Genomic DNA, 22863 nt, shown 5'->3' with positions numbered 1-22863 from the left:
TTCACAAGATGTGGCTTGGACATTAGGATATATTTTTTTCCCTCTATCTCTTCATTTATTTGTTTTTTAAATTAAATATTTTATTGTGAGATAATTATAGATTCACCTATGGTTGTAAGAATTAACTTAGAGAGATCATGTGTACATTTTACCCAGTTTCCCCCAATGGTAATATCTTGCAAAACTGTATTACAATGTCACAGCCATGACACTGACATTCATGCAGTCAAGATACACAACAGTTTCACCACTACAAGAATCCCTCCAATTTTCCTTTTATAGCCACACCCACTTCCCCCTACCCACCGGTATTAGTCTGTTTGCTGTTGCTTGTAACAGAATACCTGAAACTGGGCAATTTATAAAGAAATGAAATTTATTTCTTACCGTTTTGGAGGCTGGGAATTCCAAGGTCCAGGCAACACATCTGGTGAGGGCCTTCTTCCTGGTGGGGTGACTCTCTACAGCAACTCAGGGTATCATATGGCAAGAATGGGCTGAGCAAGAGAGAGCTAACCTTCTCCCTTGCTCTCCTTTTAAAGCCATCAGGACCATGCCCACTGCTCCATGAATGGATTGATCTATTCATAAGGGCACAGCTGTTGCAAACATTTGTGTATAGGTTTTTGTGTGAAGACTAATGCACAAGTACAACGGCGGAGTGGTATGCTGGCTGCATGTTTAGTTTTCTCAGAAACTGCCAAACTGTCTTCCACGGCAACTGTACCATTTTACAACCCCCCCCCCCAGCAATGAATGAGTGATCCAGTTCCTCCTCATCCTCACCACCTCTGTTTTTTTTTTTTTTTTTTTTGCATTCTGATAGACGTATAGGAATTTCTCATTGTAGTTTTGATTTGCATTTTTCTCATAGCTAGTGATACTGAACATTTTTTCATGTGCTTATCTGTCAACTGTATATCCTTTTTGGTGAAAGGTCGGTCATGTCTTATGTCCATTTTTTAATTGGATTTTTTTTTAACTGTTCAGTTTGGAGAGGGTCTTTTAAAATTCTAAATACTTGTCCTCTGCTGGGTGTATATGTTTTGCAAATATTTTCTCTCAGTCTGTAGATTGTCTTATTTTTAACTTTATTTTTAAAAAATTAATAGTTTTTATTTTTCAGAACAATTTTAGATTTACAGAAAAATTGAGCAGACAGTATAGAATTCCTATATACCACCCACCCCTCACTCCACCACATACACACAACACTGTTTCCCCTGTTACTAACGCTGCATTAGTCTGGTGCCTTTGTTATCATTAATGAACCAGTACTGACACATGATATTAACTAAAGTCCACAGTTTATATTTAGGTTCATTCTTTGTGTTATATAGTTCTATGGATTTTGAAAAATGCATAATTTTGTGTATCCACCATTATATGAGGGGACTTCAAAAAGTTCATGGATTCATTCTGTCTTTCAATTCTTGTTTTTCATCAGCTTTTTGAAGCACCCTCATAATATCATACAGAATAGTTTCTCTGCCCTAAAAGTCCCTGTTCTTCACCTATTTATCCCTTCTCCCTCTCCCCTAACCCCTGGCAACCAGGGATCTTTTTATTGTCTCTGGTTTTGCCTTTTCCAGTTTATCACATAGCTGGAATCATATACTATATGGTCTTTTAAACTTGCTTCTTTCACTTAGCAACATGCATTTAAGGTTCCTCCATGTCTTTTTGTGGCTTGATAGCCCATCCAAGATTACACACCTTTCCAACATCTGATTCCATAGATGGATTTGCACTGGGTCATGGCCCCCATCAGGAAGTGGGTGTGGGAAAAGGGGCAGGAACCACCCTCTTCTAGGTAGACAGTTACTCACCAGCTGTTACCTCACAAGCCTCAACATCCTCTCCCTTGTCCCCAAAGCCAATACATGGTCACCGTGCCCAGCAACTTCTCCATTTACACTTTCCAACATATCACCTTCACTTCCCACCCTCATGAACACTGTGTTCAGACCCCACCTCCCTACCAATGTGGCCATCTACTAGCTGTGCATGATCCCAAGGGACGGGGCTGTGTTCTGGTCATTTCTCGGTCCGCTACTGGGCTGAGATAAGCGCTTGGTAAGTGCTTTGGGTTGCTGACTAGCCTTTAACAGCCATATTTGCCTTTCTGGAAGTAATCATGACTTGGTCAGGAGAGTTGGGCTCAACCACTGAGGTTGGGCTGACCCCCTCCCTCTCTGGTCCTCAGTTTTCCCATCTCTACAGCAGGGAGAGAGAACCACATGATTTCTAAAGGACCTTCTTGTTCCTCTGACATCCTCTGGGTTCAGCGTCTCTGTGACTCTGGAAAAGTAGTTGCAATTTTGGCTGCGGTTGAAAGAGGGAGGGCCACTGATGGCTAGAAATGGCACTTCACACTCAGGAGACGCCCCATCACACCCACGGGCTGCCACTTTGAAGGTGGCAGGCAATAAGGGGGAGTCAGTGAGGGAACCTGGGGTGACCAAGCAACGACAACGTTTTGAGAGAAGGCATCTCTCAAAAGCAGAAACAGGAGACTGAAATCAGACAACTGGATGTCAGTCTCGTCCCACCCACTTGACTAGGTGACCCAAGCTGGTCCCTTAATCTGAGCCATTTCCCCCATGGTTGACAGCTGTGAGCAAGCAATGTGGAGTGGCTGTTGAATCAGGTTTGGAACCCGGAGGAGCTAATGAAACAGGAGGCCACACTAAGCTCGGAGATGATGACACCCTCATGAGGTAAAGCAGAGGGGGAGGGATCAGTGAGGGGACCCCTCCCTTTCCCCCCAGCAGAGCAAAATGTGCTGATACGTCTGAGCCCAACCCCACCCCCACCCCATCTTCTGCTCTCCGATTAGAGCAAGAAATGCAGACTAGACCAGAGCAATGCACATTACAGTTTTATGTGAAATTCTGGACACGGGTAGGGAGGCCCCGCGTGCCGGGGTCCCGCCGCTCAGCACTTGCCGTGGATGGCGGCGCCGCCGCGCTCCTCGAACTCCTCCCTGCTGACCCAGAGCTGCTGGAAGGCCTGCAGGGAGGCCAGGATGGAGCCGCCGGTCCACACCGACGTCTTCCTCTCGGGCGCGGCAGCCACGGCGGGGCCGGCCCCGGGGCAGAGCAGGCTCAGCTCGCGCTGGAAGCGCTCGGGGAAGCCGTCGAGCATGGTGCAGCCGCCGCACAGCAGCACGTTGGCGGCCAGCTCCTGGAAGCCCGCGTCCCGGCAGCGGCCCAGGCAGGCGGCCGTGAGCGCCGGGAGGCCGGGCTGGCTGCAGCCCAGCAGCGAGGGCGAGAAGAGCGGCTCGGCGCAGCGGAAGCGCTCCCGGCCGATGGTGATGAGCTTGCCGTCGGGGAGCTCGTAGTCCACGCGCAGCTCGTCCGGGCAAAGGCCGAGCTCCTCGTCGGGCAGCAGCGCCGCGTAGCAGCACCGCTTCTTGATGTGCTCGATGATGTGCAGGTGGTCGCGCGTGAACCCGTGGCCGGCCTCGTTGAGCAGCTGCATCAGGTAGTGGGTGAGGTCGCCCCCCGCGTAGTCGGCGTGGCCGGCCAGGCCCGGCAGCACGTCGCCCTCCGAGACGGGCACCACGTGCGACACGCCGTGGCCGATCTCCACCACCAGCCCCGAGGTCTTGCCGTACGAGTAGATGGACAGCAGCGACTGCGACGTCACGTGCATGGCCGGGATGCGGAAGGTCTCGAACAGCAGCTCGGCGTACTTCTCCCGGTTGCTGCTGGGGCTGAGCGGGGGATCGGACACCAGCACGGCGTGCTCCTCGGGGACGATCTTCATGGCCGTGTGGAACATGTACTCCCAGATGTGCTGCACGCAGTCCCAGTCCGCCACGACGCCGTGCTTCAGCGGGTTCACCAGCTTGAGCGGCGCCTCGGTGTGGAGCAGCTCGTGGCCCACGTAGGTCTCCTTGCGGGAGTCGCCGGCCTCCGCCGCCTCGGGGCAGCGCTTGCCCACGGTGGAGGAGATGAAGTAGGTGGGCCTCGGCTCCCCCGCGTAGCCACACTTGCAGTACTGGGAGCCCAGGTCGATGATGAGCGCCTTGATCTTGCGCACCTTCTTGGGTTTCATCTTCAGCTGAGGGGACAAATGTGTGTCCCGGATGCCAGCGTCAGGGCCTGTCAGTGTTCCCGCCTCTCCAGGATCACCCTGAGCTGTGCCCATGGGCATGGGGCTAGGGTTGTTCCTCGTCGCCATCTGCCTGCCTTCCTCAACGTCTCACATCCACAACCTAGAGCTCCGTGGGGAGAAATGAGAGCCAACGTCCAGCAGTGCCTTGGCAACCACAGGATTGTGATGTCAGTGGGGGCTGGTCCACTCAGGCAGCAGGGGAGGGCTCCGCCTTGGCGGACCTTCTGTCTGCCACCCCCGCCCCCATCCCCCTAACTCGAGTTAGCTCCAGGACAGAGCAGGTGGCCAGCACCATTTTAGAAATCCAAACACACTGGGGTCTTGGAGGTTCCTGCTCCCACACCTAGCCCCCACCCACCTCTCTATACTGACTAAACACCTTTCCCTCCTCTGCTCTTGGCAGAGAGAGTGATGAATATTTGACCCCCTACAGTAAGTCAGGCACTGTACCAGGTACTTCACTTAGGTTATTCTGCAGAACCCGGGAGGTAGGCAGAGCTGAGGACACAGCGGATCAGAATTCAAATGACTTGTCCAAGAACAATGCTTGGAGCATTTGTACTTTAAGCCAAGTTCATCCAACTTCAATGCAGCAGGCCTCCTTAAAGAGCCTGGGGGTTCCAAGAGTACTTTCCTCCCTTTATTCAACATTTACCAGGGTTTGTAGTGGGTCTGGCCCAGTGCAGCCTGCCAGTGATAGACAATAGAAACCTTGGTCCCAAGCAATGCCAGTCTAGGTGAGAAGATAGAATGGATGCAGATGGCTTTGCAGGTAGAAGTCTACTTGGAGAGCAGAGGTGCACAAAGGAAGGAGAGCTTATTTGAAGGAAGGAGTCAGAAGATTCTCTAGAGAGGAGGTGATGCTTAAGTCAAAAACTGAAAGAGAGGCAGGTATTTGTCAAGTAACTGTAGAGGAGGCAAAGGCATCCCAAGCAGAGAGCACAACTTGAGCAAAGGCTCAGAAGGGGGCACCGTGGGGAGCTTCCAGCAGTTCAAGTGTTTGGAAAAATAGGAGAAGTCAAGGAAACAACTAGGGAGGACCTCATATGCTAGGAGTAAGCTTAGACTAAAACAAGGACAGACGGAGAACCAATGAAGCTTTTAAGCAGGGGAGTGGCAGGATTTGCCTTCTAGGACAATTTTAGGAAAATTTGCATTTGGCTGTAATGTAGAGAATGGAGGGGAGGGACAAGACTAGGAGCTGAGACCTGAAAGGAGGGCACTGAAGAAATCCTTGTAAGACTTGAAGGTGGCCTGAGCTAGGGCTGTGGAAGAGAGGAAGGGACAGGTTCTAAAGAAGCTTCGAAGGTAGAATCTAACCTGATCTGTTGGTTCCCAACTATCCAGTTTGATCTGAGCTCTTTGGCATTTGAGGCTCTCCCTCATCGGCTCCTGTGATCTCTTTAGCTCCAAACATTGCACTTGCGTTAGATGATTGGATTAGACGTGGGGAGAGAGGGAGAGAGAATGACCCTTACCTGTGTCTAAGGAAGATGGCCTGTCATCCAGAAAGGGCAGATTCATTAGGTTCCCACTGCCCCTCACCCCTCAAAGCCAGATTAGGGCTTGGTAGTGAAGAATCAGGAGAAAAGGAGGAAGAGGAGTATTGGGGCTGAGGAAGTTTTCTGGGAGAATTAAGAGAAGTAACTGAGGAATGAGGCAACATGGATAGAGGAAAAAGGGATTTAAAGATGTAGTTAAGAAATACTGCTACAGAGCATGTCAGAATACTAACGAAGAACTTGTGGGGATTTTTGTTGGCTGGATTGTTTCTTGGAACATGGCACTATTAAACTAGCTTATGTAGGTAACAACTTTATAAGGTTTACAATTATGAGAATCATGACCTAGAAACACCATTGGTGGGATCACAAAATCACGGGACTAGAGGACTGGACACTTGAACCTCCTCTAGAACATCACATCCAGTAGCCTGCCATGGACAGCTCACCCCATTTTGGCCAACTCTGAGTGATGAACTTTGCCTTACACTGCATTAACATCTGTTCCTGTCTGAAGAAGTCATTCACTGGTCTTGGATCTACTTTTGAGCTTGTGCAGGGCAAGCTAATTCTTCCATGACAACTCTCAGGCTATTTAAAGACATTGCTCATGGACTGCCTGAGCCTACTTTTCTTCCATTCCTTATGGAAAGACAGTACAGAATAGAAGAGAGAGTCAGAAACTGGACTCAAAAGACCTCAGTTCAAGGCTAGCTTTATTATTTATAATCTGTATGACCTTGAGCAAACTACTCAAGATATTACTTGAATCTGATTACCGTAGTACTGTGTCCCCTCATCAACTAGATCCCTATTCACTGCCTCCAGGTTTCTGTCTTAAGCAACCAGGTAGATGGAGGACACGCACACGCACACACGCACGCATGCACACACACACACACACACACACACACACACACGGAATGCAGGGGGAAGAGCCAGTACGTGGGGGAAGATAATGAGTTTCATTTGGGGCATGCTGACTTAGAGGTGCCTAAAAGCCCCCAGCTGAGGTACATTGGTCTACAGATCATGAAAGAGCAAGTATCTGGATCTGGATCTGAGTCCTCGATAGAGTATATCTGCCTTCTGAAGAGAGCTCCTCTCTCCCATATCTCGAAGAAAATGGACACACTCTTGGCATACTTGGGTTACCACACTGGGAGCTGAGCATTGAGAAAGTCTCAAAGTGCCTGTTTGGCAAGGAATCTTCTTTGCTGGTAGCTCCTGACTCAGGTGTCCTCAAACTTCAACATATTGAAGAGTTGGATTCCTAGGCCTTGATATTCAATTCAGATTCAGTAAGGCTGTGGTGGGATCCAGGAATCTGCATTTAAAAAAAAAAAAAAATCTCAATGATTCCTAAGAAATGCTGTCCTTTGGCCTTTTCCTCACTCGACTTTCTCTTTCTTACCTCCTACAGCTTCTAAAATTACAGGGGCCTGGTTCACCTTTCCCCCCAAGGTCAAGGGTGGGTGGTATTCCAAAAACTGAAGCCAGGAGCCAGGATACACTTCAGGGAGAAATGTGTTCTTTGATTTAATCTTTCCATGTTTTCTTTCTCCACTATAGAAGAGTACCCCAGGAATCCTCATGGTTTTTTAGTCTTGAGCCAGAATAGTAAAAGTAGGTGTGGTTCTATAAGAAAGTGTAGCCAAGACACTTTGAGTGATATAGGGTGTATCTACCCAGAAGCACCTCACCAGAGACCCCAGGGAGCCCACCCACACCTTAGATGACTGGTGACAAACGTGGGGGGTTTTGTGTGCCACGTAGTGGAGGACTGGGGTGCAGCATGTCAACAGCCTCCACATTCTTCCATCATTGATACCTCTACCTGTGTGATGACCCAGAGAGGAAGCAAAGAGACTCTGAGGGCAACATGGAAGAAGTGGAAAGTGTCCACTGGATTTAGCCCGGAGAATGTGAGGAGAGGCCTGTGCTCATGGACCTTACAGACTGGATGGAGGGATTGGCACACAACCTCTTCCACCACAAATACAGAAAGGGAGATGAAAGATGACAGACGGGCAAGCAGGGCAGCCCAGGAGGGGCATGTGAATCAAAGCATGCCAGGCTTTGAGTGTCTCAGTGAAGTGGAATGCACAGGTCAAGTGACAGGGTCCCCCAAAGACGTCCATATCTTAATGCCTGGAATCTTGAATTTGTTACCTTTCATACCAAAAGGGACTTTGTAGCTGTCATTAAGGAGTTTGAAAGGAGGTTATTATCCTTTATTATCTGGGTGGGCCCAATATAATCACAAGAGTCCTTATAAGAGAGAGGCTGGAGGGTCAAGGTGAGAAAAAGAGATGTGACAATGGAAGCAGAGGTCTTTGGGAGATCTTTGAAGATGGAAGAAGGGGGCCATAAGCCAAGGAATGTAGGTGGCCTCTAGGAGCTGGAAAAGGCAAGGAAAAAGATTATCCCCTAGAACCTCCAGAGGGAACATGGCCCTGATGACACCTTGATTTTACTCTACTGATTGTGGACATCGCACCTCCATAATTGTAAGATTATAAATTTGTACTGTTTTAAGCCACTAAATTTGTGGGAATTTGTTACAGCTCTCACAGGAATCCATGGTAGCGAAAATGTACTAAGCAGCTGCAGATTTCTTAGAATTCGAGTGGCGTTGGGGAAAAGAAAAATAGATGACTGTAAATTTAATATGCCTTTGGTTACATGTAAGTTCTTTTGAAATAAAATCAACCTGTGTTGGTCATGAAAATCCCTGAATAGCACAGGTAAGTAAACTATTTTTGAGGCATCAAGGCATTGAAAGTACTTTCCTCTTCTTCCTTGAAAATTCAGTGCAATTATCCACTACCCATTGAGACAAGAAGCTGAGATTTTGTACTTGAGGTAACAGTGTGGCTGCCCCCATCAGATAGTCACAAAGCTCATGAGACTGGACTTGCTCTTTTTCTTCTCTAACATTCCACAAGGAGCATCCCCAGTAAGCTCCTTAAAGGAGAAAGCCCATCACTGTAGTGACTGCCTCTTTTATGAAGAGCACGGGGCTGGGGTAAGGTCCAAGGTGCTGCATAACACACCATTGGGTTCTGGGAGCCCTGAGTGTGGCAGGCGTCAGCACCAGTGTGTCCAGCTTCAGAGATGGCATGCAAGAAAGTGACCAACAAGCCTCAGGAATGCATGTTAGGTCCCTTCAAGGTATGTCCACAGCACACCCCTGAGAGGAAGCCATAAGTCAGGAGAGCTTGGCTACTCCTGGCTGGATATCCTAGGGTGAGCTATGTACCTACGAGCTCCAATATTCTCATCAGTAAGACTCTGTAGGGTCTAATTTCACTGCCTACCTAGTAACACCGATGAACGAGAAATAAGTGCACAAACATGTCCAAAAATAATTCCTCTTAAGATTGTTCTCACTTAGTATCTTAAGTGAGATAGAGAGCTTGGCACAGTCACCATAGCAGCAGCAGATCCTGCTAAAATCTAAATCAGATGGTGCCAATCCTCTGCTCAGGATTATCCAGTGCTTTCTAACCTCAGAGTCAGGGCCAGAGTTCTTGCATAGCCTGTGAGACCTGACATGAGATGCTCACCCTTCCCCATCCCCTAACTTCTCCAGTCTCATCTACTTTCCTGCACTCCTTCCACTCTGGCCACACTGGTCTTCTCGTTGATGCTCTAATTTGGGGGCCAGTAAGCTTTATCCGTAAAGGGCCATTCAATATTTTCCTTCAGCTTTTTGGGTCTTTGTTGTAATGACTCAGCTCTACTGTTGTACTGCAAAAGCAGTCATGGACGAATCTTAAATGAATGAATGTGGCTGTGTTCCCATAAGTTTATGTAGAACAGGCCTCAGGCTGGTGACCCTGCTCTAACTCATCAGCCACCTCCAGCCCTCTGCACCTGCTCCCCCCGACATACCCATGGCTCTCTCCCTCACCTCCTTCAGGTCTTCACTCCAACGCCACCATCCCAGGCAGCCCTGACAGGCTACACTAGCAGTGCCACCCTGCCCATCCCACTTCCTGCTTTGTTTTTCTCTTTTGCTCTTAACACTTTCTAACATATATTTATTTTGGTTATTTTCCATCTCCCTCCAACCCCCACTAAATAGCATATAAACTCTACAAGGGCAGAGATTTTTGTCTTTTTGTTTTTCACTGTATTCCCAGCTGCCTTGCACATAGCAATAACTTCATAAATATTAATTGCTTGAATAAATCAGGCTTATTACAAAATTTAGAAAAAGGAGAGCCATTTCAAAAATAATACCCCTCCTGTACCCTAACAGGGATCAAAGTTTTCCATATCTAGAAAGCCCCAGGTCACTGGATTACATCATAATCAGTGATGTCATTGTTGGGGAAATTCTCAAGTCATCCTCTGATTTAGGCCTTTCAGGCCTTCAAGGCTGCAGGATTGAGGAACTTTCTCAAAGCAGTATGGCTCTTGACAGCATATGGGCTCCACAGGCAGCAATCATCGGGGATGCGCCTGCCAAGAAAGTGGGTAACCAGGCCTCCCTGCAGGCACAGGTCCTCCAGACTGCCTCCTTAAAGGATGGCCCAGCAAAGCGGGCAGTGCGGGTCTGCTGTAAGAGTTCCAAGCCAGGAGAATCTACTAAATCAACAGTGGCCAAGGAGAGGCCTAAGCCAGAGGTGACGAAAGCAGTGGTTGTGGACCTTGGCACTGGCTACTGTAAATGTGGTTTTGCTGGCCTGCCAAAGCCCACCCACAGGATCTCAACGACAGTAGGCAAGCCCTACATGGAGACCACCAAGACCGGGGATCATCGCAAGGAGACATTCGTGGGGCAAGAGCTCGTCAATACAGAGGTTCGTCTCAAGCTGGTTAACCCTCTGCGACATGGCATCATTGTGGACTGGGACACAGTAGAGGATATCTGGGAATATCTCTTCCGACAAGAGATGAATATCGCCCCAGAGGAGCATGCAGTCTTGGTTTCAGACCCACCCCTGAGCCCACATACCAACAGAGAGAAGTATGCAGAAATGCTATTTGAAACCTTCAACACCCCCGCAATGCACATCGCCTACCAGTCCCGCCTGTCCATGTACTCCTACGGGAGGACCTCTGGCCTGGTGGTGGAGGTTGGCCATGGTGTGTCCTACGTGGTCCCCATCTATGAGGGCTATCCTTTGCCCAGCATCACCGGAAGGCTAGACTATGCAGGCTCTGACCTGACAGCCTATCTGATGACCCTGATGAACAATTCAGGGAAATACTTCACTGAGGACCAAATGTCCATCGTGGAGAACATCAAAAAGAAATGCTGCTTTGTGGCCCTTGACCCCATTGAAGAGAAGAAAGTCCCTCCCACTGAACACACGATCCTGTACACTCTGCCTGATGGGAAGGAGATACACCTGTGCCAGGAAAGGTTCCTCTGCTCAGAGATCTTCTTCAAGCCATCGCTGATCAGGTCCATGCAGTTGGGCCTCCACACCCAGACATTGTCCTGCCTCAATAAGTGTGACATCGCCCTCAAACGGGACCTCATGGGAAACATCCTACTCTGCGGGGGCAGCACCATGCTCAGTGGTTTCCCCAACCGTCTGCAAAAGGAGCTGAGCAGCATGTGCCCCAATGACACCCCACTGGTAAACGTGCTACCCGAGAGAGACAGCGCAGTGTGGACTGGTGGCTCCATCCTGGCCTCACTTCAGGGCTTCCAACCACTGTGGGTCCACCGCTTTGAGTACGAGGAACACGGGCCATTCTTCCTCTACAGGAGGTGCTTCTGAACCCTGATGAGGCACAGCCCCCATGGTGGCAGCGCATCACTTTGCTGGGTGAGCGCCCATTCTACACACAGGGAGCTGAGCCAGAACGTTCATTTCTGTAGCATTAAACACCCCTCATGTTGCCCTCCACAACGTGTTTCTCTATTTCCCGACTCAATAGGAACAACTTCACAGATGCAGCATCTGCCTTAAAATATGCACCGGCCAAAACAAAAGCAGGTGTGGGGAGAGGGGTGGAAGGACAAATGAAAAAGATATACATTATATGTTGATTGCTTAAACACTTTTTCTCGGAAGAAACTAGCTGTAAAATTATTCTGTCCCTTATTTTGTGCTTTCCCCATTTAAGAACTACTTTATTGTTAAAATCTGCTTGGAAATGGGGAGAGCAATGAAGATAGGTTATAGAGGAAATACTGTTGGGGCACATAAAAAGCTCCTTTTCAATAAACACCAACAGGAAGTACGCTGTTAATAGTTCGATCTCCCACAAAGCAGCAGTGTACATTTCATACTTCAGCAGCAACCCTGAAGGCTTGGAAAGAGGTGGCAAAGATGTTTGTACTTTCTTTTAGTTCCAACAATCACTGTGGTCTTGATACCAGTTCTTATTAAGCCGTCATGGTAACGGGCTGCTGACACCTGGCATATTATGAGCAACATATGTGTATGTGTCTTAAGGGGGCAACATCAGAGAAAGAGTGCCAAATAGATTTCCTGTTTTTAAAAATTGGGGCAAGATTTATCTTGGGTTATCAGCACTGAGGTCAAGGATGGAAGCCATGGTCATTCCCCAGACAATTCAAGAAATAGCTGCCCATCTCCCAGCAGACTAGGTTCTCCACCAGCCTATGGAATATAGGTGGAGTTTTTGGTGAGTTCAGGATAGAGGCTGCTGGTTCTGGGGCTGATGGTGTGGGTTTGCTAGAGACTGATCTATGCTGGTCATTCTGACCCAGCTGAGGAGCACAGAAAAGCATACAGATCCTCAGTGGCCAGGGAAGCCTTCCAGGGCCCACCAGTTTCTACGGTATTCCCGCAGGGGGAGTTTGTAATTAGAGCACTTCAACAGTTCCTAGTATATTCCCCGCCCTGTCTTGAAAGTTCAGAATCTGAACAACACTAGCAGCCACCATAAAATGGTAAAGAAAATGGGATTTGGCCCCTATGGTTTGGTACCCTATTTTGCTACAATCTAGCTGTGACCCAAGTCTGCTTACCTATACAACTGAATACAAATGCCTGCCTCACACAGCTGACGTTAAAACCCGAGACAAACACCTGAATACCAGTATTTGGCTTCCAGGAGGTGCTCACAACAGCTAGCTAATATGATGTAGACTCCTACCTCTTCTACAGAGGCCCAGATGTCTTACTATGGTCCTTAGCCATATATGCACTCAAAAGGCATACATTCAGCACTCAGAGGAGAGCTGGCATCTCTACGATCTCCAGGAAGAAGCCCAACAGAGCCAGCCACCTGCACAACCTCCAGGTTTGCTTAGACAGCTGTGACAGTCCTAAACCTTACCCTGGATCCAAGCCTGGTGAGTAGGCATACCTGGCTGGCACCATTACATTCTTGTAGGGAAGCAAAGACAGATAGCCAAAGAAGGGCATCTGAGGTTCCTAAGTTCAACAAGGATGACTTAAGCCTTACCCTGGAGTACGAAGGGATCAGCCAGACTGTGTAGAGTGCCTTGACAGAGAGGTACATCTTGTTCACCTCGGTTTCTGCCTGAACTGCCCTACTGTCAACACTCTGTGAACATTCACTAACAGGCAAGTTGAAGTTTGGTTAGTGGTGAGTAAAGCCATGAACCTCTTCTCAGAATAATACATAAAATAAAATATGTAAGATTACAGAGAAAACCAATCACACAGAAATATACTTCTATTTTCAGATACTTTGGGGTCTATGACCCCAGTCAAGATCCCCAATATGAGAGGGTCTTAATGAAGGGGAGGGGTGGGAAGTGGTCCTGGAGGATGGGAGTGTCCAGGCTGTCCTATGCCTAAATGTCTATTTTAAAATAAAAAATACCAACATAAGGCTGAATAATTGCAGTGCAGAGTCTTTTTCAAAACACATTTATAAATCCTTACACTTGATCCTCACAATTGCCCTAGCAGAAAAAGAGAATCTTTCTCATAAAAAAAGTGAACATTTGTAGTAAGTATTTGCAAGTCATCTTACCTTGGTGATTCTCAACTGTGGGCAATTTTGACTGGAAAGTAGGTACACTACTGGCATCTAGTGCGTAGAGGCCAGGAAAGATGTTAAACATTCTATAATGCACAGGATAGCCTCTCCCCTCCCTACCCAACAAAGAATGATATGACCCAAAATATCAACAGTGCCACTGAGAAACTCTGCTTAGTCAGATGGGTACATGAGGCTAGAGGAAAGAAAGGTTCAGTGAGATTAAGTGACTTTGTCCAAGGACACTAAGATGGGTGAACCTTGTTCTTTCCTTTAACATGAAGCCTTTACAACATAAGGACATCTGTTGTTCTTAAAGTTCCTGGGACTTTAGAGCCAATAAGAGTAATGGTGGAGCAGCCTACTGTGGGCACAAGGCACAGGCAAAGTCTTCAGAGAACATGGGAATCAAGAGTAGGCTTTCAGGGCCAACCCTGTGGCTCACTCGGGAGAGTGCGGCACTGGGAGCGCCGAGGCCGCGGGTTCGGATCCTATATAGGGATGGCCAGTGCGCTCGCTGGCTGAGTGCGGTGCAGGCGACACCAAGCCAAGGGTTACGATCCCCTTATCGATCACAAAAAAAAAAAAAAAAAAAAGAGTAGGCTTTCAGCACTGCCATTTTAGCACTGTCACCATATTAGCCTTGGCTTTTTGACAGCCTCTTGGATATTTATAGTTACCTAGTTCCTAAGATTTTCATCCTCACCCCAGTTACTAATAAATATGACAGACATGGAAGGACAACCAAAGACTCCCAAGGGCTTGGCCAGGTGGTGCTTCATGAGAAGCACAGATGATCAGCACAAGAGGAGGAAAAATATCTAATTTTACTTCCCAAATTTGCACTCACCTTAAATTACTAAGAATCATCAGTTTTACTTAGTTTTTAAAAAAATACCCTCTATGTTATTTGTCTAGGGCTATGACAAATCTCTCAAGTGTTTGTGCATGTATATAAGATTCTATATATATATGCACACATACACATAAATTTATTCTAAAATATGTGACAGTGCTAAGAAATTATACCAAGCTCTACTCATAACTACACAATAAAAACATTAGCTCCTGACTCAGTTTTTTTTAAAGTGTAAATTTAAAATCTACTTTGATCAAAGACAGTCTCTGCAAATTCTCTTTTGATGTACAGACATCTGAGCAAAACTGTCTGACTCAATGGAACCAAGAAAATGACTGAATATTTTAGCTTATCGCAGCATGAACTTGCTTTGAGACAGAGTCCAAATTTTTAGGAAGAGTGTGTACTCTTTTCTAGAACTTGACAGAATTTTCCCCCCAAATTAAGTATTCATCACTCACATAGTTCCTCCTTTTCACGTATGCTCTATTTTTCCCCATGAATTCTTCTTTGGCTTTGCCTTCAACTCAAAAGGTCTGCTGCTGCTTGCTTCTTCTCAAAATGAATGAAATTCAATCTTGCTCAGATGAGAGAGAGAGTAATTGACAGTGATCTGCCTTCACACAAATTCTTTCTTGCTGCTTCAATACATTATTTTAAGAAAACTGAGCAACCATGTATCAACAGACACACTTACTTTTATTTCCAGTCTACCAGCTTGGGTCCCTTTATTATTACCCAAAGCAAGAGCACTATAATATATTAAAATGTCACATATGTCACCCATATTCATTTACTCATGCTACAGAGTAGCCACAAACTACTTTCAGACTTTCAGTTTGGGACACTTAATTATAGCAAATCCATTATGGGTATTAGTCAAAAAGTAGATTTCCTCAAAGCAGAGAACATAATTATCCTTTTTTTTCCTTTCGTTTTGTGAAAATTTTCAAATACACAGAAAAGCTGAATTATACAGTGAATACCTCTAGATTTTATAGTTAACATCTTGCTTATTAGGGAAAGTCTTCTTAAATTACAATTTGGGGTATGTATATCTATTCTCTGAAGATCAAAAGCAGCATTTCCTGTTAGTTTATGTACAGTAATGAAGGTCTGGTTCTGGTATTAAAAACACAGAATAAATTTTTAACTTTTTCCAAGGATTAGCCACAAAACTGTTGTCAAAATGAACTGGGCTTTTTTCTAGACTCATCAAAGAGAAAACATTCTCATTTCTTCCAAAGAAAATAATATTGAAAGTTCTTTTGAGAAACTAAATGAAACAGAGGTCAGTTAAGCACCATAATAAATGAAAGAACCTAGACACTGTCAAAAAGATTTCAGTTAAAGGAAGCAGAATTTGGAGAACAAAGAATAATTTACAACCATCATGCCGTACAAGGCTCTAAGCTCACCCATACCAAATGTGCATGATACTGTTTGAGAAATTCTAATCTGTTCCAGCTTTAACACTGCTCATTGTCTTGCAGAAAATACACAAGTAGTGAAATAGTCCCTATGGACAGTGTAACTATAAGAGGCTCACACGAGTTATAACTGGAAGCACATGACCTTATGTTACAAAATAACAGGTGTCAGCATAAAATGGCTTAGAATTTCAAAGGATACATTTAACTTTTTATTCTGCTTTTTTTAAGGTGTAAAGAAGCCATTTAAGCAATTACATCTGACCATGATGGAAACATTGTTGTTTATTTATAATGCTCTCCTCCAGTAACATAAAACAACTTAGAAACATTATTTTATTTGTCTTCACAAGTGAAGTAGGAATTGTGAATCATTATTCCCAAGTAACAGATGAAGAATTGAGGCAAAAATCAATTGTGTAACTTGTCTAAGGTCCCAATATAAATCAGACCTGTAGTTGGGAAAGAAACCCAATCTCATCATGACCGTAAATATGCTCTCCAACAGCACTAAATTAAAAATAATAATAATAATTAATTCTCACAAAATGATGCTATACTGCTTAAAGCTTAACATTTTGCTGATGACTAAGACTTACATACAAAATAAAATGCTTAGTGTCTGCTGAAGTCTGGTGCACATCTCAGCTATCGGCAACGCTGAGGTAAATCACCATCTTACTCTTCCCAGCTCTTAGTAGCTAGGTGTCAAAGAGCAAGAGGCGGAAGGACAAGTAGGAATGAGTGGAACACGGTCTTCTCTGTCGAAGCCCTCCTAACTTGGGTCAGTCACTCGAGCAGTTTCAGTTTCCACTGGGTTCTTTTGTCCATCTTTGGTGGTATAAAAAGCTCAGCATCTGAAAGTGAGAAAGAAAGGGAAATTCTGAGGCATGTTATTGTTGGTGAGAGCTGAGGCAGTAACTCTGAGCTAAACAAACGAGGTGAGCGGGTTTTGCAGCTATATGATGACCATCAGAGCTAGAGTTAATGTGTCTGCCACCCTTGCAACCTCCAGGTCAGAGCCAATACTGTCTGGAGGCCTTGCCCTGAGGGCCTGCTCACCAAGCAATTCAGAGTGAAAGAATGTTCCATATTTCAATTGGGAGGGGCATGGTAGTGGTGGTGGCAGTAGTTACACCACTGAATCACCGATGTGTTAAAACTCATCAAATTGTATACCTAAGTTCTGTCCATTTCACTGTATATAAAATTCACCTTCATTTTTAAAAAGTAAAAAAAAAAAAATGTGGTGGTATATGTTCAGTAAGTAAAGTTAATTGACAGGTGGGGGGGGAGAAAACAGAATAACTACCAAAATTCCTTGAACTGTTTAAGTGAACGGATACACTGTGGGGGGGGGGGGGGATGGAGAGGAATGGGTAAAGGGGCATGAAAATCAAATACAATGTATTTTGAGAAGTGAAATTTTTAAAAAGTTAATTGATAGAAAATACTTTACGATAAAATAAAATTCTATAAACACATTGATAAATAAAAAGATGCCTCTGTTTTTAAAAATAGTAAATAATGGGGGGGTTAGGGGAAAATTTTGTCATTGTAACCTAAAGCTCCTTGGTACTCTTCCAATTAGATTTGTAGAGTCTCTTATATAACTAGGAATCAAATGTAGGAAGCAGAGATCTGAGAAAATATGCATATATAAGGATGCTCTTTCTCAGCATTGTTTATGATAATTAAACTTCTAGCAGTATGTCTGTACATATGAGCCATACAGACATCAAAAACTATTTTCAAAGAATATTTAACAATGTGAGAAAAATCCTCAAGATAAAATCTTTTTAAAAACATGATTTTCATACATGCATGTACATTTTATATATACATACATACGATTTAGAAATTGTCAAATTTTAATTTTCCTTTTTTTTTTTTTTTTTGGAGTGCCTACCAAGTGCTAGTCATTGAACTGAGTGTTTGCATTCACTACCTCCAATCCTCACAACAACCAGCAAGGCAGGCACATCAGTCAGGGTCCCAGCAGTTTAAAGTCATCCAAATTTTAATTTTCCTTGACCTACTTTACAATCCAGATTTTCTCTACTAATTACATCAGTTTTACAATTACACATACACTTACTACTCTCTATCTCCCCAAAACAAAAACCCATATCAACAAAAGCAAACAGGAGGTTTTGGTTATATAAGAATATCAATACTGGGCTCCCAGTCAAGATGGCAGAATAGATGGTCCCCAGTGTCACTCTCTCCCATAAATCAACCAATTTACAACTATTAAAAAGCACCGAAAGCCATGCTGGGGCCGCCAGAGCTCAGGGGAAGAAGAGGAGAGACCTATGGAGTGCAAGAAGGTGGGAGAAGCCATGATGAGAGAAAGAAAAAACCACTTCAACCATTTTGTGCCACAGCTGCTTTAAGACTAGAGCTGCTGAGTGCACAGGGCAGGAGCCAGCAAAAGCTGCAGCTGTGCCCTTTGGATGAAGGTGCTTGAAGGCAGCAGGGGAGAAGAGGGCCTTGGCCCCCAGGCCAGCAGTACCACTAACAGGGTTCCCGTGGACCCACAGAGGATCAAGAAGCCACAACAATTGAAAAAAGGGAGCCACTCAGAGGCCAGTGAGTCATTGCAAGGGACTGGAGCACAGCCTGTCCCATGGGAAGTGTTTGCAGCACGGGTGGTGGGGTTGACAGGTCCACCAGGGAAATGCTGGGACACAGCAAGGACAGCTGATCTGCCCCCCAATCAGTGCAGGACCACTCAGAGGAGACTGGTCAGAAATATAGAATTGAAAGGGGTGCAGTTTGATGAAAAGACTCAGGCCCAGACCAGTTTTTCTATACAACCCAGGTGCACCAGATTTCACCAGATCCGGAAGTACCTATAAAGTCAACCATTATAACCTGAGCTGCACATAAAGCCTTCTCTAGGGAAACAGCAGCAAAGCAGCAATTTAGCTCAAGCACAGAGCTCATGTGCTGGTCCCCACAGGAAATTCCCCATTTTAGAAGTAAGCAAAGAAAAAAAAAAGAAGTAAGCAAAGGACAACAAATTAGTTCCAGAGCAGAGTTTAAATGGTGGGAACAGCAAATATTCCAACACAGAACTGAAAGAAAAAACAAAGTAACCACAACCAGAGACAAAGTTTGATAACTAGTAAAGGTCTCATTTCACCAAAGAACACCTATAACACCTTGAAAGACTGGAAGTCCCCTGAGCTACCAAGCCAGAAAGGGGGGAGGGGCTGGGGGCCTCAGCAATGCCCTCCAATACCTGCAACCAGTCCCAAGGATGGAATCCTTGGGCCTCGGCCACACACCCCCAACAAGTGCATCCACCCCAGTGACGACCACCAAGCCACCACAGGAGGCACCCCGGGCTCTCCCAAGCTGGGGCGGTGGGTTGCCGAGGGTCTCAGCCACACCCCCCACACCCCCACGCTCAACCAGCCCAGTGACGACCAAGCCCAGTGACGACCAGCAAGCCTCGGCAAGAAGGGCCTGAGCTGGGGTGGTGGAGGGTGAGGGCTATTGCCACACCCCCTTTACATCTGCACCCAGACTGACAATAACCAAGCCACCGCTGAAAGCCCCCTGGTCTCCCCTGTGGGTATGTGGGGGGTGCCACAGGCCTCAATCCTGCCCCTCCTCCTTCCTCCTTCTTCCATCCCATTTCCTTCCCCTTCCCCTCTCCCTCTCCCTCTCCCTCCCAACTGCTCTACAACAACATCACAGAATGTAGAAAATAATATTAATAAAATTTTAAAAATAAAAATAAATAAAAGTATCAATACTGTAAGAAGGCTACTTAAATTCATTGTCAACAAAGTCCATAATTTCAGTGATTAAAGTTTGAATGAGACTTTATGAATAAAAAAAAAGTTACAAAAATGAAGTATTTTAGCTTACTTTTAAAAAATTAGGCATAACTATAACTATATTCGATTCTAGACTTACCTAAAAATAAACAGACTATTGACTTTTTGGCAGTAATTATTCTGACAAACTGTATGACAGCAAGATGTGACATCTTTCACATTTCCATGTTTGAATTTCACAGCAGAAAAAAGGCATTTAAAAATTTTTATTATTATTATTAGCATATTCATTAAGAAAGCCATTTTTATAAAAATGCCTTGAAAGCTTTACAGTTTTTCTAAGAACCTCTCTTAATCCTTTAGTAGTCAAATCATCATTACTTGAAACACTTATTTTGTTATCAATTGTAACAAATCCAACTCAGCTATGATTCAAGCACTTTTCCAATATTATTTTAACCCATTTTGTGAAATATTACATTTTTGCAAGACTTGCAACTGATCTGCATGACATTTACCGCATTGCATCAAAGCATGAAACAATCAGAGAAATGACCCAAGTCACCAATCCCACTCATGGGGATGTGTGACTACATGAAACTACTGTTGCTGGGGAGAGGCAGTTGAGGAATACATGAGTGGGACTGATTTGTTAATTAGTTCATCAATGCCTATTTTTTAATTATGAAAACTTCCCTTTTTATACACAACCTTGTAATCACAAGACAATGATAATAAACAGTCAGATAATGAGGAGCCCTCAAATATTACAGAAGGTCTTTAAGGCTCAGCTGGAAAACGGAAGTGCTCTTTGATGTGGGAAAGCCGTTTAGAAGACCCCAGGGAAAAGGTGTGTGGTACAAACTAAACAACTACCAAATTGCTTCAGGTCTAAGATGCATTTTTAGCATGTCAGAAATAAGTGTATGTCCTGGAATTAATATCAAAAGCAGCTTGTCAGACTCCAGAAAGAAGGGGAGCAAGGGAGATGGTAGTCACTGTCTGGATGTATGCGTTTAGCTGGGATGAAAGGTAGTTGTTCATTCCTGGCAACAGCATAAACTTTAAAGCTGAACTTAATTTGAATCCCCAAAGGCTACTTCAAATGTCATCAAAATGCTATTATAGTGCAGCATTTACATTTAAAATTTCAGAATGCTGCTTGTCACATGCTAGAAAATGCAAATAGCCATGAAAACTGCCAATTATTTTACAACACATCGCTAACTTTTTCAAAGCTTAGAGAGTCTGGTATGCTTGATTGATCCACCTGAAGGGCAAATAGTCAGGTGCCAAGCCGATCTGTCTAATATTTCTAACCAACTTTCAAAAGAAATCCTTTAGGGCTTTTGACTTTTAGGGATATGTAATCTAATTGAGAATCATTTCCCCCCAATGAACAAAACATTTTAGGTATAACTAAACAGGAAATACAAATAAAATGCTAATATTCTTTGGATTTGTCTTCTAATTATACTGTCAATGCTAAAGGTGATAAAAAGGTCCAACTTGGGCTGGCCAGTTAGCTTAGTTGGTTACAGCATGGTGCTGATAACACCAAGGTCCAAAGTTCGATCCCTGTATCAGCTAGCTCCCCCCCAAAATTAAAAAGTAAATAAAAGATCCAACTTATAAGCACAGATTATGAAAATGTCTCCAAGGTGCAACGCATAACTGCCAAAAGCCAAAACTGGTGATTCAGAAGAATCTTTCAATTGTATTTGTAAATATAGACTGTTGAGACTGAAATTGTCACTGTGATGTGTCTGTACAGACAAGGTATGCCATTGTCAGTAAAATTTTTTTTCATGTTGGATTTCCCCCCACCAGGTGCCCACCGCTAGAAGCATTAAACTAATCTTACTCAAGATTCAGTGGTAGTAAAATGCAGAGGGAAAATTGTAGTGAATGCCCAATTTCTTATATTGCTGATCTCGTCAACACTTACAAAAAGATATTCCTTCTGCTTACTCCTATAATAATTTATAGCGAAAAAATACTAACCAAGAACAGGAACCGAAGTCTTCTGTTGTTGATAAGATGCCATGATACTATTTGCAGTAGAATTGGGACCTAGAACCTAAGTAGAAAGCAGACTGTATCAGCAAAGATTATCGTATACTTCTGACTGCAAACACCGAAGTCTAAATCTCTACCAGCAATAAACAGCCTATTATTTTTACTAATATGGTATCAAACACAGTAACTCTTTTTTCCTATGTGATTTTAATATGACAGTTCTCTCATTTCAACTCAGACCTCTAATTCTCAGCTCTCCCAGAAGAACAAGGTAATGATGGGGTGGGGGATGGGGAGGGGAGAAAGAAAACAAACTCTACAATGATATATGCCTGGCCTTTCCAAATGAGCAAGCCATTCTTTGAGGAATGGGGGAATAGTACAAGAGGCTATAGAATACACAGATTATCAATTCTACTCAAAGAGCTGTGGGAAGCAAACATTTTTATATTAAATACGAATATGTGCATTTTATGAAGCAGAATGCACACATGTTTAGGATAAAACTCAAGACTTCACAGAAATTTCCAGCCTGTAGCAGGCCTCTGAGCACACGCCAGGCACATTTCCAGGTACACACCAGGCCCACTAGTTTGCCATCACTCAGCTCTGTACACAGTCCCTTGGTGGTACATTCTCAGAAGCAATGCCATGCACTCAAAGCTCTTCCAAGTGACTCCCGTTATCCTACACATACACCATTACCATAATTTATCAACTAAAACAAAAACACAATTTTCCTGATCATTTTCTCTAAAGATTCATAAAGTTGATTCTTAGAAGTTAATGTGATCTGAAGAGGGGAGGGAAGGGAAGGACACTGGATTGGCATTATAAATTGTTAGTTTGAAACCACTAGTTTTGAAAATGATGATCACATTTCCTCTAGGAAATACCTATTATAATAAATTCAAGAATTTGTGGAGTCCTGCTTCTCAGTTGCTTTTATTTCTGTGGTTTGTGAAGTGCTTTTATATCCACCCTTGTGTCAAACCTTCAAAATATTCCACTGAAGTGTAGAGGAAGTATTATCCAATTTCTAACTGAGGAAATCAATACCCAGTGAGTGTGCATGTTTCTAACCAGTGAGCTGATTACTAACCTTCTCTCTCTCAGCTCCAAACCCACCCTTCGATACACTGCTTGTGATGCTGGGGCCGGAAGCCTGAAAGAACATTCCTCTTCATCAGCTGGGT

The 22863-nt window shown here is 44.6% G+C and overlaps 3 protein-coding genes across 4 annotated transcripts in view; 1 reads left to right on the top strand and 2 right to left on the bottom strand.

Moving 5' to 3' along the window:
• Positions 1-2937: 2937 nt before the first annotated feature.
• Positions 2938-4188, bottom strand: ACTL7B (actin like 7B). Its single transcript, XM_063082613.1, has one exon. The coding sequence runs from the start codon at positions 4186-4188 to the stop codon at positions 2938-2940; it is 1251 nt and encodes a 416-aa protein (XP_062938683.1).
• A 2740-nt stretch (positions 4189-6928) lies between these two features.
• ELP1 (elongator acetyltransferase complex subunit 1) overlaps positions 6929-22863 on the bottom strand; it is an 85779-nt gene continuing 69844 nt past the window's right edge. The window contains exons 36-38 of one of the 2 annotated variants that reach the window (XR_010022129.1): positions 21653-21728; positions 16457-16714; positions 6929-6951 (exon numbers count right to left, since the gene is read on the bottom strand). Coding sequence is in view for 1 of the 2 variants with exons in the window: in XM_063081756.1 (XP_062937826.1) it covers positions 16647-16714; positions 21653-21728 (144 nt within the window). In the remaining variant the exon portion in view is untranslated. Of the gene's footprint in view, positions 6952-16116; positions 16715-21652; positions 21729-22863 lie in introns of those variants that run through there. The other variant, XM_063081756.1, reaches the window with a different exon arrangement.
• Positions 10043-11365, top strand: ACTL7A (actin like 7A). The gene has a single exon (XM_063082616.1). It carries the CDS (start codon positions 10043-10045, stop codon positions 11363-11365), a length of 1323 nt encoding a protein of 440 aa, XP_062938686.1.

Source organism: Cynocephalus volans, chromosome 17 (genome assembly GCF_027409185.1).
Source record: "Cynocephalus volans isolate mCynVol1 chromosome 17, mCynVol1.pri, whole genome shotgun sequence".
Classification (NCBI taxonomy): Eukaryota; Metazoa; Chordata; class Mammalia; order Dermoptera; family Cynocephalidae; genus Cynocephalus; species Cynocephalus volans.
Note: the sequence above shows the minus strand (reverse complement) of the source record. Positions and strands in the feature narration are given on the sequence as shown.